This window comes from Propithecus coquereli, unplaced genomic scaffold (genome assembly GCF_000956105.1).
Source record: "Propithecus coquereli isolate 6110/MARCELLA unplaced genomic scaffold, Pcoq_1.0 Scaffold114, whole genome shotgun sequence".
Taxonomy (NCBI): Eukaryota; Metazoa; Chordata; class Mammalia; order Primates; family Indriidae; genus Propithecus; species Propithecus coquereli.
Window position 1 is genome coordinate 625,502 of NW_012135414.1, and position 13,332 is coordinate 638,833.

At 41.6% G+C, this 13,332-nt stretch overlaps 1 protein-coding gene across 1 annotated transcript; it reads left to right on the plus strand.

Moving 5' to 3' along the window:
- Positions 1–279: 279 nt before the first annotated feature.
- TOMM5 (translocase of outer mitochondrial membrane 5 homolog (yeast)) lies at positions 280–3,763 on the plus strand. The gene is given in 3 exon segments (XM_012656864.1): positions 280–471; positions 473–569; positions 3,399–3,763. Coding segments are annotated over 3 exon segments (267 nt in total). The 5' UTR covers positions 280–336; the 3' UTR covers positions 3,434–3,763.
- The last annotated feature ends 9,569 nt before the right edge of the window (positions 3,764–13,332 follow it).

Sequence of the window (13,332 nt, forward strand, 5' to 3'; positions counted from 1 at the left end):
GTACCTATGTGCATAGTCCCCTCCAGGGCATAAAAGCATTTGGCAGCGTAGCTCCAGGATGGACAAACATTATTAAAGAAACAACGTGGCAGCAGGGTTGTGGATGGAGGGGGCGGGAACCCGAGTCTGCGTCGAGAAGATTGCGGCCGCCCCCTTCAGGCCGCCCTTCTCCAGGTCGGTTCGGTCAGGACGCGGATTGTCTCTCGCAGGCTTCCGTTGCAGCGCGGGGAAACGAGAGGCGGGAACAGGAAGTGGAGTTGGGCTGAGTTCCGGGCGCGAGGCAGCCACTGGCAAGAGCAAAGCGAGGTAGTTGAAAGCTGGGGAGTTAGAGCTGCGATGTTCCGGATCGAAGGCCTCGCGCCGAAGCTGGACCCGGAGGAGATGAAACGGAAGATGCGCGAGGATGTGATCTCCTCCATACGGAACTTCCTCATCTACGTGGCCTTGCTGCGAGTCAGTGAGTGTCCTCCTGGGCTGTGACCCTGAGACCAGCAGGGAGCTAGCCACCACCACCCACCTCGCTGTAGTCCTACAGGCCGTTAGGGGCCTTTGAGGAGCCGAGCTGAGCGGTCGCGGGGGAATAAGGGGCGTGCACGTCGAGAGCTACCGGCGTATGTGTGTGATTTGAGGTCTGCAGGTAGGAGGTACCGAAGTGCACGTGGTGGCCTGGCGAGCGTGTTTAATCATTCTGGCATTCCCAACGTTAAGTGCGTTTGAATTGGAAAAGCTTCAAGGATTATCCCCCTGGGCAACTGCCTGGTTTTGCAGACAGAGAAACAGTACCAGACTAGGGAAATGGCTGGCCCAAGGTCATTCACCCATTCAGTGAATGATCTTGACCTAGAATCCAGAACTCAATACCAGGTTCCATTCCTTCAGTGCTGACCTTTCAAACCGAAACAGCTTTGCTTCATTGCTGTTTCTTTGTATAGAGAGTGAAATAAAAATTGTTTTTCTTTTTTGAAGGAATGAAAAGTATGTGAGGCTATAGGATTAATTCAAATATCTGAGATTTTATCTGATTTTACAGCTGGCAGAAAGTCACCTAGATTACTTGTTCTTTTTTTTTGAGACAGAGTCTCGCTCTGTTGACCGGGCTAGAGTGCCATGGCGTCAGCCTAGCTCACAACAACCTCAAACTCCTGGGCTCAAGCGATCCTCCTGCCTCAGCCTCCCGAGTAGCTGGAACTACAGGCATGCGCCACCATGCCCGGCTAATTTTTTCTATATATTTTTAGTTGTCCAGCTAATTTCTTTCTATTTTTTAGTAGAGACGGGATCTCACTCTTGCTCAGGCTAGTCTTGAACTCCTGACCTTGAGCGATCCTTGAGCCTCGGCCTCCCAGAGTGCTAGGATTACAGGCGTGAGCCACCGCGCCCAGCCAGATTACTTGTTTTTGATAGTGGCGCTTTGAGGGAGGCAGGGCTTAAGATTCTTTATGTTCCTTTTGCAAATGACAACTTATCTTTCAGAAGGAACTTATGCAAGTTCTTACGGTTACATTCACACTGAATATAAGAACTGGAAGCAGCTTTATAGATCAGTTCCCTAATTTATATAAATTTCAGGAGTGACTTGCCCCCGTCTCCTCATTCTCAGTTCAGTAGCCTTTTCATTGTTCCATCCTGTATATTGTTTGTTGGTCTGGATGTTGAAGTAGTGATGGTTCAAGTAAATGAAGGCCATACCAACGTCATCCTACAGAAGGCTCATGTTGGGCCTACGCTAGAGTCACTGATGCCACAGTCCCCCTTCTTGAGTGCCTCTTTCACTGTGGTATTACTTTGCTTCCCCAGGAGAGGGAGCCTTGGAGAACAGAAAACCCCAAATCATCCTCATTGAACAGCTTCTTACAACTCCCAGATTTTTTTGGGGGGTGCAGTGGAGACAGGGTCTCCCTCTGTTGCCCAGGCTAGAGTGCAGTGGTGTCATCATAGCTCACTGCAACCTCAAACTCCTGGGCTGAAGCAATTATCCTGCCTCAGCCTCCTGAGTAGCTGAGACTATTGGCATGCATCACCACATTGGCTAATTTTTCCTTTTTTTTGTAGAAAGGGGGTCTGACTCTTGCTCAGACTGGTCTCAAACTCCTGGCCTTGAGCAATCCTCCCACCTCGGCCTCCTAAAGTGCTAGGATTATAGGTGTGAGCCACGGCACCGCACCCAGCCTGAATTGGTTTATTATCACTTTTAAGTTGAGATATAATGTGTATATTATACAATTGCACACCCATTTAAGGTATACCAGTGGTTTTTAGCATAGTCAGAGTTTTGCAGCCATCACTATAATCAATTTTATGACATTTTTCCCCCTAAAAGAAACACCATACCCGTTATCTGTCACCCTATTCCCCCCCTTTCTCCAGTCCTTGGCAACTATTAATCTATGTTCTCTCTATGGATTTGTCTATTCTGGATGTTCCATTTAAATGGAATTGGAAAATATGTGGCCTTTTGTGTCTGGCTTATTTCAATTAGCGTAATGTTTTCAAGGTTCATCTATGTTGTAGCATATGTTAGAACTTCATTCTTTTTTATGGCGGAATAAGATTTCATTGTATGGATATACTACATTTTGTTTATCCATTCATCGTGTGTTGGATTTTTTTTCCCTGATTAAGAAATAGAAAAGACTAGACGTACTGCTCACTTTATCAGCTACTGACAGATCTCAGTATCTTCAGTTTAATATTAACAAAATGCTGTGTTAGTATGAGTATTGAGAAAGAAGGTCATTCTGACAGCTTTTCTGGCCACAGCACTTTTACACAGGACAATAATATCACTTCTTTAGATCCATATGACAACACTTCTTAGTTTTCTAGACATTTCTATGCACCATCTTATCAGACCCTCATAATAACTGAGGTAAGACTAGCAGATGTAATCTGGAGTGCATAAGTGATATACAGCTAATCAATGAGAAGACCAAAATAGGTGTCCAGCTCTTCTAGTTCCCTAGTTCAGTGTTGTTTTTCCTCTATCCTCTACCTTTTAAATGAGTCTGTAAAGGTGAAAAATGCCCATGTTTTCTGTAGAGTTTTGTTCATTTTATAATTAAAATAAATTACCACGGTAAAGGGTTATCATTTGAAAAAGGATTAGGTTTACACTTGATGGCCCTAAGAGGAGAACCACCTGGAGAAAAGATTTTATATAGTACAAGAATGAAATTTATCACAGTCATAGCTGAGTGACACTGAATGGACTGCCTTGGATGGCAGTGAGCCCCTTTGGCTGGATTGGGCAGGCAGAGATTTGACCATTACTTAGATTTGTTTTAAAAAAATATGTTGGGCTAAATCTGTTCACCCCCCCAATCTTATAATTCTATAATGTAGCCTTGTGGGCTAATAGATTGGAAAGCTAATTTTAGGTTTATTTGTTTTTCTTTCAGCTCCTTTTATCTTAAAGAAATTGGACAGCATATGAAGATTGGACATCACATGTGAATGTATGATATGAAGAACCTGGTTTCAGTTTCTACTCCTATCTGCAAATGAATAGGTCCAGAAAGGTGTAAGAGACTTTGATTGAATGGACATAAAAAATTCTACTCGTTAAGAACAAGTTTGACTCTAGCAACTGACCTTCATAGCTAAAATATAAAACTATTTGGAAAGTATGAAAGACATCTTGTGGTCATGGCGTGCCCTTATGCCTGTGATATTTGGCCTCTCTGAATGTTGGGATGATTGTAAATAATTAATGTCAAACTCCATTTTCAAGAAAGTGTTAATTATAAGGGAACTATGTCTGAAACAGCACTGTCTTATCAGTCATTTCTATTTGCCTTTTTACTTTTGTCTGGCATGTATTTGTGAAGAGTCCCTTATAATTAGTTATGTATGTTTTATGGAAGTCAGCACGCAACCACAATGACATTTAAGCACAGGACCATTAGTTTTTAATAAACAGCAATTTTTAAAAATTGGGTTTCTTATTTTTCTTTTCCTTTATTTTTTGTAGAGACAGGGTCTGGCTATGTTTCCCAGTCTAGTCTTAAACCCCTGGCCTCAAGCAGTCCTCCTGCCTCAGCCTTCCAAAGTGCTAGGATTACAGGTATGAGCCACCATGCCCCAATGGGTTTCTGTTTTTCTTATCCCATTTTTTGCTGCAAACCATCAATCACTGGTGAGACTCTCATGATATTGTGACGATTACAAGCTACACTAAGTTGAGTTCCTCTTATTCTAGACTTGAGAATTTGTCATTTTGATAAAGTGGCATTGTGTTTTATTAACAAGCAGTTTTAGTGAAAGGTGGCATTACTGCTTGATGGTGAGTATAGGAAACACTAAAGGAAAGGAAAAAATGGTGTATTTTTAAGTCAAATAGTTCTCCAGGTTTGTTGGGGAAAGGGGGCAGTCCTTAACCTTCTCCTCAGAGACAGCTACATTCACCTTTTTTTACTTGTCATCTCTTCCTTCCAAGGTACAATGTAGTGTGATTTTTGATTGGATCAGTGTCGTTAGGATTCTAAGTGAGGTTTGTGGTTTTCTTTTCTGGCATGTCTTTTTGTTTTTCCTGGGCTTAGTTTTGTGTGGCCTTTCCACTAAATCAATTAGACTTCTTGCCATTTATCTAAATCTCTCACAGTGCCCAGCTTCCTTAGGTACTCTGTTTCATCTTGACTAAATCTTCCTTGTAGCCTTTTGACTGCCCCAGGCTGGACTGATAGCCTTCTGTGCCTGATGTGTGGCTGTATTGTGGGAACTCCCTTCACCATCATTCTGGGAATTCCTTTTTCTCCTCTCCAATGTTGGATCTTTTGTTTTCTATTACCTTGTCTTCTTGGTTTAGTCTCTTGTTTTGATGGAACCTTTTCTTCAGCAGTGTCCTGAGAAAGGTGGCATAGGAAGCAAATGTTTTTAAGACCTTGCTGGTCTTTTTCTGGGCAGTAATTTGATTGACAGTTGGCTGAATGTAGAGTTCTAGGTTGCAAATCATTTTCCTTCAGTTTTAAGGCTTTGCACCTTTGCCTCTGGCTGTCAGTCATTTCTGATATTTTTGTGGGACTAAAATTTTTCTTCCTGAGAAACACAGATCTTTTGTTCCTAGTATTCTTATATTCCATGATGACATAATTTGGTGTTTGTTTATTTTAATTCACCATGCTCAGTACTTGGTGAACCTGTTTAAACTTGACACTGTGTCCTTTAGTTCTCAGAAATTTTGTAGATTTTTATTGATGATTTCCTTCCCTTATTTTGTGTCACCTCTCTGTAGAATAATAGTACTTTTGATGGTTTCTTTTTCCTCCAGTCTATTTTATCTAAAATTGCTTTTCTCTGTTTTTGTTTCTTTCATATTAGATGTTTTCCTTGGATATCTGGTAATTGTTGGTTGTGTGCTCATATTTAAAAATACGGGATGAGCTAGCTGGTAGTTCATGCCTGTTATCCCCAGACTCAGGAGGCTGAGGCAGGAGAATTGCTTAAGGTTAGGAGCTGCTCAAGGCCAGCCTGGGCAACATAGCAAGACCCTGTCTCTACAAAAAAAAAAAATTAGCCAGGTGTGGTGGCATGCACTACTGAGGAGGCTGAGGTAAGAGGATCACTTGAGCCCAGGAATTCAAGGCTGCTGTGAGCTATGATGCTACTGTACTCCAGCCTGGGCAACAGTGAGACCTTGTCTCTTAAAAAAAAATAGATAAAAAATAAAAATAGGGAACTAACATTGAGTACAGGCTCTGAGTGGGTGGAGCTTGTTGATGTTGAGCTTTGCTAAAGGGCTATCTATTGGGCCATATATTAATAGTTAAGAAAACTTTTATGTCAGTATCTTTAGTTATTTCCTTTTGAGCTGGTGGTTCCTTAAAGAAGAAAGATTTTTTTCAGTCTTCCAAGTGAAGAATGACACCTTGCCACTGTTCTGGGAGTCAAGTGAGGAAAGAGGTCTGTGGTAGGGCCCAGGGCAGAGGGAGGTGTGTATCTCAATATCCATATCCAATATGCATTTACTTACTGAGTCTCTGCATTGTCAGTACAGTATTCCTGCCCAAACTGCCTGGCATCCCACAATCTGGATACTCTATATTTTACCCTTTTCAGAAAATAAACTTCTAATTTAGAGAGTTCATTGGGGAAGAGAAACTGCTTTGCTGTGTCATTGGGGAAGAGAAACTGCTTTGCTGTGTAGAGTTGCAGAGAGTATCTGATTACTTAAACCAATTCAGGTGTCTGCCCCTTTGCCCTTTATTTCCAGAGGCACATGAAACCACCAGTTCCTGGGCCTTTTATGGATTCTGTGATATAAATTGGGTTGTGTGGTGGGGGGGAGTTGTTTGTTTTGCTTTTCCCTCTACTGGTTCAGAATTCAGTTTTCTTGAGTCGACTACATTATTTACTCCTGGTCTGTCTTCTAGCTTCTAACTTTTTGTTCTTTTTTTTTTTTTTTATTTCAGCAAATTATGGGTGTACATACGTTTAGGTTACGTGTGTTGCCCTTGGCCCCCCACCGAAGTCCGTGTTTCAAATATGTCCATCCTTCAGGTAGTGCGCATTGCACTCCTTGTGTATACAAATACCCGGCTTCCTGTTCTCTTGTATACTTTTAGGTATATACCTTAAAACGAAAACTCCTACTATCATTTAATGGCATTTCAGGAGGGAATGAAGTAGATATATGTGCTTAATCCACCATCTTTACCCAGATAGAACCTGTGGTTTTGTTGTTTCATGTTAGTAACTTATATCCATTTCTTACTTAAATAAGGAGGTGTAGTATATAGCACCGTGGTCATGAATACTGGCTCTAAAGACAGGTAGACTTAACTTTGAATCCTGGCTCTAACACATATGAGACCAATGATTTTCAGCAAGGGAAACTCTCTGAATCTCATTTTCAACTGTGAGAATAATAGAAGCATCTGTCTACTTGAAAGTATTGTGAGGATTAAGTGAGAAAATGCAAGTAGAGCAATTGCCACAATTGCTTGAAATTTGATAAGTGTTAGCTATTAATGGTTAGTCTGGTATTAGGTGTTTAGGAGTGATTTGTGCTGGCATTCACTGCATGAATAGATTTTGTTCATATTTCCAGATGCTATGAGATAGCATGCTTATTCTCTAATTATATACAGACTTCAAAATTACCAAACACTTAAACTCATAATCTAAAAACAGCCTTAACCAATGAATATTAATGCCATTTTACAGGTGGAGAGGTTGAAACTCTGAAAGTTTCAGTAGCTAATAGATAGCCGGCGAATGCTTTTTTTTTTTTTTTGAGACAGAGTCTTACTCTGTTGCCCCAGCTAAAGTGCAGTGGTGTCATTATAACTTACTGCAACCTCAGACTCCTGGGCTCAAATGTTCCTCCTGCAATTATTACCCTGGATTCCAGTTCAGGATGGAATAAGAAAATGTGATGGTTCAGTTTTTGTGGCTAGTTTTTTAAAATTCAGACTATAAACTCCACTGGGAGGTTCAATATTGAAATAAACAATTCTGAAATAGTACATAAGAAAATAGTTGGAGATTGTGTGTGTGTGTGAGTGTGAAAAAGAGTTTGTTTGAATATGTAATGTGAAATGGTAAAGAGCCATAGCAAATTTGAGTTTTGTAAACTCTTGAAACAGAGTCATTGAAAGAAATGGGGAAATATGAAAATGTGAAAGAAATGGTGAAAATATTAATTCTCTACCAACAGTAGGAATTTTGCTCCTAAGTTAATGGTACTCCTGCTGCCAGTGCAATATTTTTGTAAAAACTGCTTTATCATTGCTCTTTATAGTTTTTCTGTGATGTAAGTTATAATTGACAGTGTGTTCAATAGTTTACAGGTGGGCAACCTTGGGCCTGCATTGAAGAACAAGTACAGGAACTGGGGCTTTTTCCTCTTCTCCCTCCCTTACTTGAGCTAAGTGTATCTCTTTGTCCATAAGATTCAGGCATCTAACAGTGTTGTGGATAGTAGAGAAAGGAAATCAACTGAACATTTTACTCATTTTACTATAATTTGATTACTTCATAAATTGTACATGTAGCTGAAGTCATCAAAGAAGCCACTAAAGCAGGGGTTGGCAAACTTTCTGTTAAGGGTCAAATGGTAAATATTTTAGGCTTTGCAGGCTCTGTGGTCTCTGCCAACTCTGCAGTTGTCGTGTGAAAGCCAGAGACAATATGTAAGTAAGTGGGTATGGCTATGTCCCAATTAAATTTTATTTATGGAAATAGATGGCTGGCTGAATTTGGCCTACAGGATACCTTACTAAAGTAATGGGCAGAATTTGGCAAAGTGTAAAATGGTCACCAAATCACAGAACTGTTTTATTATTTTATTTTAAAGATGAGATGTTTATAATATTGCAGATCATATAGGGAAAGTGATTCATCATAGAGTCTGGGCTTTAAAAAGCCCCAGAGATTATAAATTCATTCATCAGCGTTATTGAGTTCCTACTATGTGCCAAGCACTGCACTATAAGTTGGGGACATGGACAGGCATGGGACTGCCCTTTTGAGGTCTATAATCTACCATAGGATGTTGGGTGAGTCAGTGTCTAAAAGAACTAATCTTGCTAGAGGTTCAGAAAGAGCTTCCCTGAAGAGATGACACTGAGAGAGACCTGACGGGTTAGTTGAGGTTATTATCTAGGGGGAAAAGGTAGAGAAGGGAGGATCAGGCAAGAATTATGTTGGTCAAGGTGGGGAGTTAAGAGTTCCCAACTTAACATTGGATGCAACATGGGAACTGGATATGAAGGGGAGGTCAAAGTCGTAAATGAACAGACCAGTATTAACTCAGGTATCTGTAGTGAGGAAAGAAAGGCATCAAGATGGAAGACTCCTTCCTGAACTCTGGCTTAAACCACTGGGTTGATGGTGCCATTTACTGAATTAACAGGTTTCAAGGGGGAAATAATTGGTACAATTTTGGACCTGCCAAGTTGGAAGTATCTGTGAGATGGAGATGTCAAGTGGGCATTTGGATATCCAAATATGGCCAACATTTCGACTTGAAGTAAACATTGGGAGTTTTCTCTAGATAGATGATAGTTAAAACCATGGTTATGGCTGGGCGTGGTGGCTCACGCCTGTAATCCTAGCACTCTGGGAGGCCAAGGCGGGCAGATCGTTTGAGCTCAGGAGTTCGAAACCAGCCTGAGCAAGAGCAAGACCCTGTCTCTACTAAAATTAGAAAGAAATTTATTGGACAACTAAAAATATATAGAAAAAATTAGCCAGGCATGGTGGTGCATGCCTGTAGTCCCAGCTACTCGGGAGGCTGAGGCAGGAGGATCGCTTGAGCCCAGGAGTTTGAGGTTGCTGTGAGCTAGGCTGATGTCACGGCACTCTAGCCCGGGCAAAAGAGTGAGACTCTGTCTCAAAAAAAAAAAAACCAGAAACTTATTATTTGCAGTCCTAAAGATCAGAGATTAAAATAGATTTTATGGGACTAAAATCAAGGTTTTGGCAGAGCTGCATTCCTTTTGGAGGTTCTTGGGAAGAATATGTGCCTTGCCTTTTCCAGCTTATTTGGTCACCGAACCTTCTTTCTCCCTCTTCTGAGGACCCTTGTGATTGCACTGGATCCACCCAGATAATCTAGGGCAATCTTCCTACTTCAAGATCCCTGACTGAATCATATCTGCAAAATGCCTTTTGCCATATGAGGTAAAATTCACAGGTTTGGGGACTAGGACATGGACATCTTGAGGTGGGAATGGGGTATTATTCTGCCTTCCATATATCATAATGGTTTAGGTTTGGTGGGAAAAGTTGAGAGTGCCCTTCTACCCAAATCTGCTTTCTCTGGGAGGTTAAATGCTGACCTCAGCCTTCCTTAGTCACTCAACCCTTCAGTCATAACCTAGAATTAATTTAAAGCATCCTTTTTTCCAACACTAATACTTCTTTGGCCCCACTAAGCCCTGTAATCTATTTACCCCCTACCACCTAGTCTCTGTGCCTTTTGCCCCTGTTCCATCTCCACTTAGATTCCATTAACTGTCATTGTAATAATCATTCTTACATATACCTTCAGCTGTCCTCCCTCCCTCTAGCTTCCACCCTGGTTAAAACCAGTCTGTTCCCTGGAGAAGATGCTGAGATTAATGTGCAGGGGGTTTAGGGTGGGAGTACTTTTGGGGAAAACACTTTAGAGAGCAGATAAGACAAATTTGGGCAGGGGTAGAGGAACTGTGATGCAGCTGTGACTAGAGTGACCACCCATCCAGGACTGTCCCAGTTGTAGCACTGAAAGTCTTGAGTCCCAGAAAACTCCTCAGTCCTGGGCATCCTGGGATGGTTGGTCAGCCTAGCTTCAACAGCATCTTTAGTCGATCCAGCAGGTGTCTTTGATGCTTGGATGGCCCTTTAAGAGAAATTCTGAATCAAGGCAAGGGGCAGGGCCTTTGAACCCCTGCATGGACTAGTCATTGTATGTGGGCTGCACGGTAGGGGGTGGGGTATAACTTTGGGGGAGGCAGCTTCCTTCAGCTGAACACAGTTCTTGAGAGACATGTAGCTGTGAGCTGTCAGCAGCCTACACCCTTAGCAGGTGGGGGAATGAATCCCTTGATCCTGAAGTTGGGATCTGGGTGGTTTATCACAATATCTACCGTAGCTCTCTTGAATCCTCAGCCCCCTCTCCATCTACCACCCCATTTCTCTGCTGTCTTTCACTGCTAAATGCCTCAATAAGGTCGTCCATCCTTCATTTCATTTCTCTTAGTATCTCTTGAACTCATTCCAGTTAGGCTTGCATCCCCACCAATCTTCTGAAATTGCTCTTGTCAAGGTTAACACTGACCCATCTTATTTTTTTTTTTTTTTTTTTTTTTTTGAGACAGAGTCTTACTGTGTTGCCTGGGCTAGAGTGCCGTGGCGTCATCTTAGCTCACAGCAACCTCAAACTCCTGGGCTCAAGCGATCCTCCCGCCTCAGCCTCCCGAGTAGCTGGGACTACAGGCATGCGCCACCATGCCCGGCTAGTTTTTTCTATATATTTTTAGTTGTCCGATTAATTTCTTTCTATTTTTTAGTAGAGACGGGGTCTCGCTCTTGCTCAGGCTGGTTTCGAACTTCTGAGCTCAAACGATCTGCCCGCCTCGGCCTCCCAGAGTGCTAGGATTACAGGTGTGAGCCACCGTGCCTGGCCGACCCATCTTATATTTAACACACTAACTCATTGTAACCACCTTGTGGGCCTTTCATAGAACTACACTGTCCCAATTTTCCTCTTACACTCTTCCTCAGATTCTTTTCCTGGTTCCTCCTCATCTTTCTAACCTCTGAAAGTTGCAGTGCCCCATGCATCAGGCTTCAGACCTCTTCTCTTTATCTACAGTGTAAATTGTATACTAGATCCTTTAGTGATCGCATCTGGTCTCTTGGCTTTACATGCCATTTATGGGCTGTGAGCTCCCAAATTTATGTATCTAACCTAGACGTCTACCCTTAATTCCAAATTTGTCTAAAAGCAAATTCCCTACTTCCCCCTTTCATGAAACCTACTCTTCTCTCAGTCTCAGGAGATAATCTCATCTTTCCAGTTGCTTAGACGAAAAAACCCAATCGTCATCCTTGATTCTTCTCTTTCACACCCCATAATGCTAACCAAAACCTCAGGAAACTCTGTTGGCCCTACTACTCAATTATAATCAAAATCTGACCTCTTCTCACCAACTTCACTGCCACCATCCTGGTCCAATCTACCATTCTTTCTTTTCTGAATTATTGAAACAGCCTCCTAACTAGTCTCCCTCTGCCTGCTTCCATCCTTACCTGTCCAGTGGCTTCCTGCCTCACACAGCATAAAAGCCAAAGTCCTTCTGGTTTTGCCCACAAGGCTCTGAATAATCTGGTGTTTGCTGGTCTCATCTTTTGCTAAGATTCTCTTCTTCCAAACTGCATTTTGTCCACTTTGACCTCCTTGCTTTCTAAAATAGACTAGATATGCTACTATCTTAGGGCGTTTCCACCGGCTATTTCCTCTACATGGAAGGCTCTTCCCGTAGATTTTCAGGTGCTTCCCTTTCCTTCAGGTCTTTGCTTAAATGGCATTTGTTTAGTGAGGCCTTTCCTTACTCCTTTTATAGGTTATAGGATATTTCAGTTTGTGAAAATCCAGCAAGTTATATACTTCTGTGCATTTTTTATATTTCTACTTCAATAATTTTTTTAATTACAGCCTCTCTGGTATTCCATACCCCCTTCCCTGCTTTATTTTATATTCTTCCTGGCACTTATCAGCATTTAATATATTTTTCCTCAATTATTTTGTTAATTGTCTCTTATTAAATATATCCTTGATGAGGGCTTGGATTGTGAGGGTTTTTTTTGAGACAGGATCTTGCTCTGTCACCCAGGCTGGAGTCCAGCAGCACAATCATAGCTCACTGTAGCCTTGAACTGCTGGGCTCAAGCAATCCCCCTACCTCAGCCTCTAGAGTAGCTGGGACTACAGGCACACATACCACACCTGGCTAACTTTTTAAATTTTTTTTATAGAGATGGGTCTGGCTATGTTGCCCAAGCTGGTCTTGAACTCCTAGCCTCAAGCGATCCTCCCACCTCATCCTCCCAAAGTGCTGGGATTACAGGTGTGAGCCACTGCAACCAGCAAGGATTTTTGTCTATTGTGTTCACTGCTGTATCCCAGCACGTAGAAGAGTTAGGCACTCAGTATTCATTAAATAAAAGAATTAGAGTGGGGAAGTTTTTAACTAGTTGGGAGAAGTATGAGAGTAAGCTAACTAGAAAAAGTTGGGATTGTCAGGTGATATTGGTATCTCAGTTAAGAAAAGTGAACATGAATTTGCAGTGCCTGAATATGGGGTTTTTCTCCAGCACTGCTCTGCTGCCCAGAGGCAAGTCTGGAGAAGGTAGAGAATTGGATTCATGCAGGACTAGGGCTTTGCCACGTGGATGATGTGAATGAACAGAGGCAAAGAGTACGTGAAGTAATGCACAGGAGGAAAAGGCCAACTACCACATCTTCCCCTCCCTCAATTTATGCTGTTCATTTAGGAGAAAAGTACAAATATGTTCATTATACCAAGAGGCTAGAGACTGATTTTCATGAGACAAGGCTGAAATAAATGAAGACCACTGCTTATATGATACTTTTCTTCCCAAAATTCAAATTGCATGGCCTCTGATTATTTGAGCTGTTTGGAAAAAAGCAATATATAAGATAACTTAAAATAATGAAGATACTGAGAAAAAAAAGTTTTTAGAAATGTGATAAGAATTAAAACAAAGAAAGGTAGGAAAATAAATGAATGGCTCATCTTAACATCATTAGTAAAATTAAGCTTTTATGTTTTCAGTGTACCTTTGAGTCAAGTTTAATTAGCTTACTATTGAATCTATATCAATTGT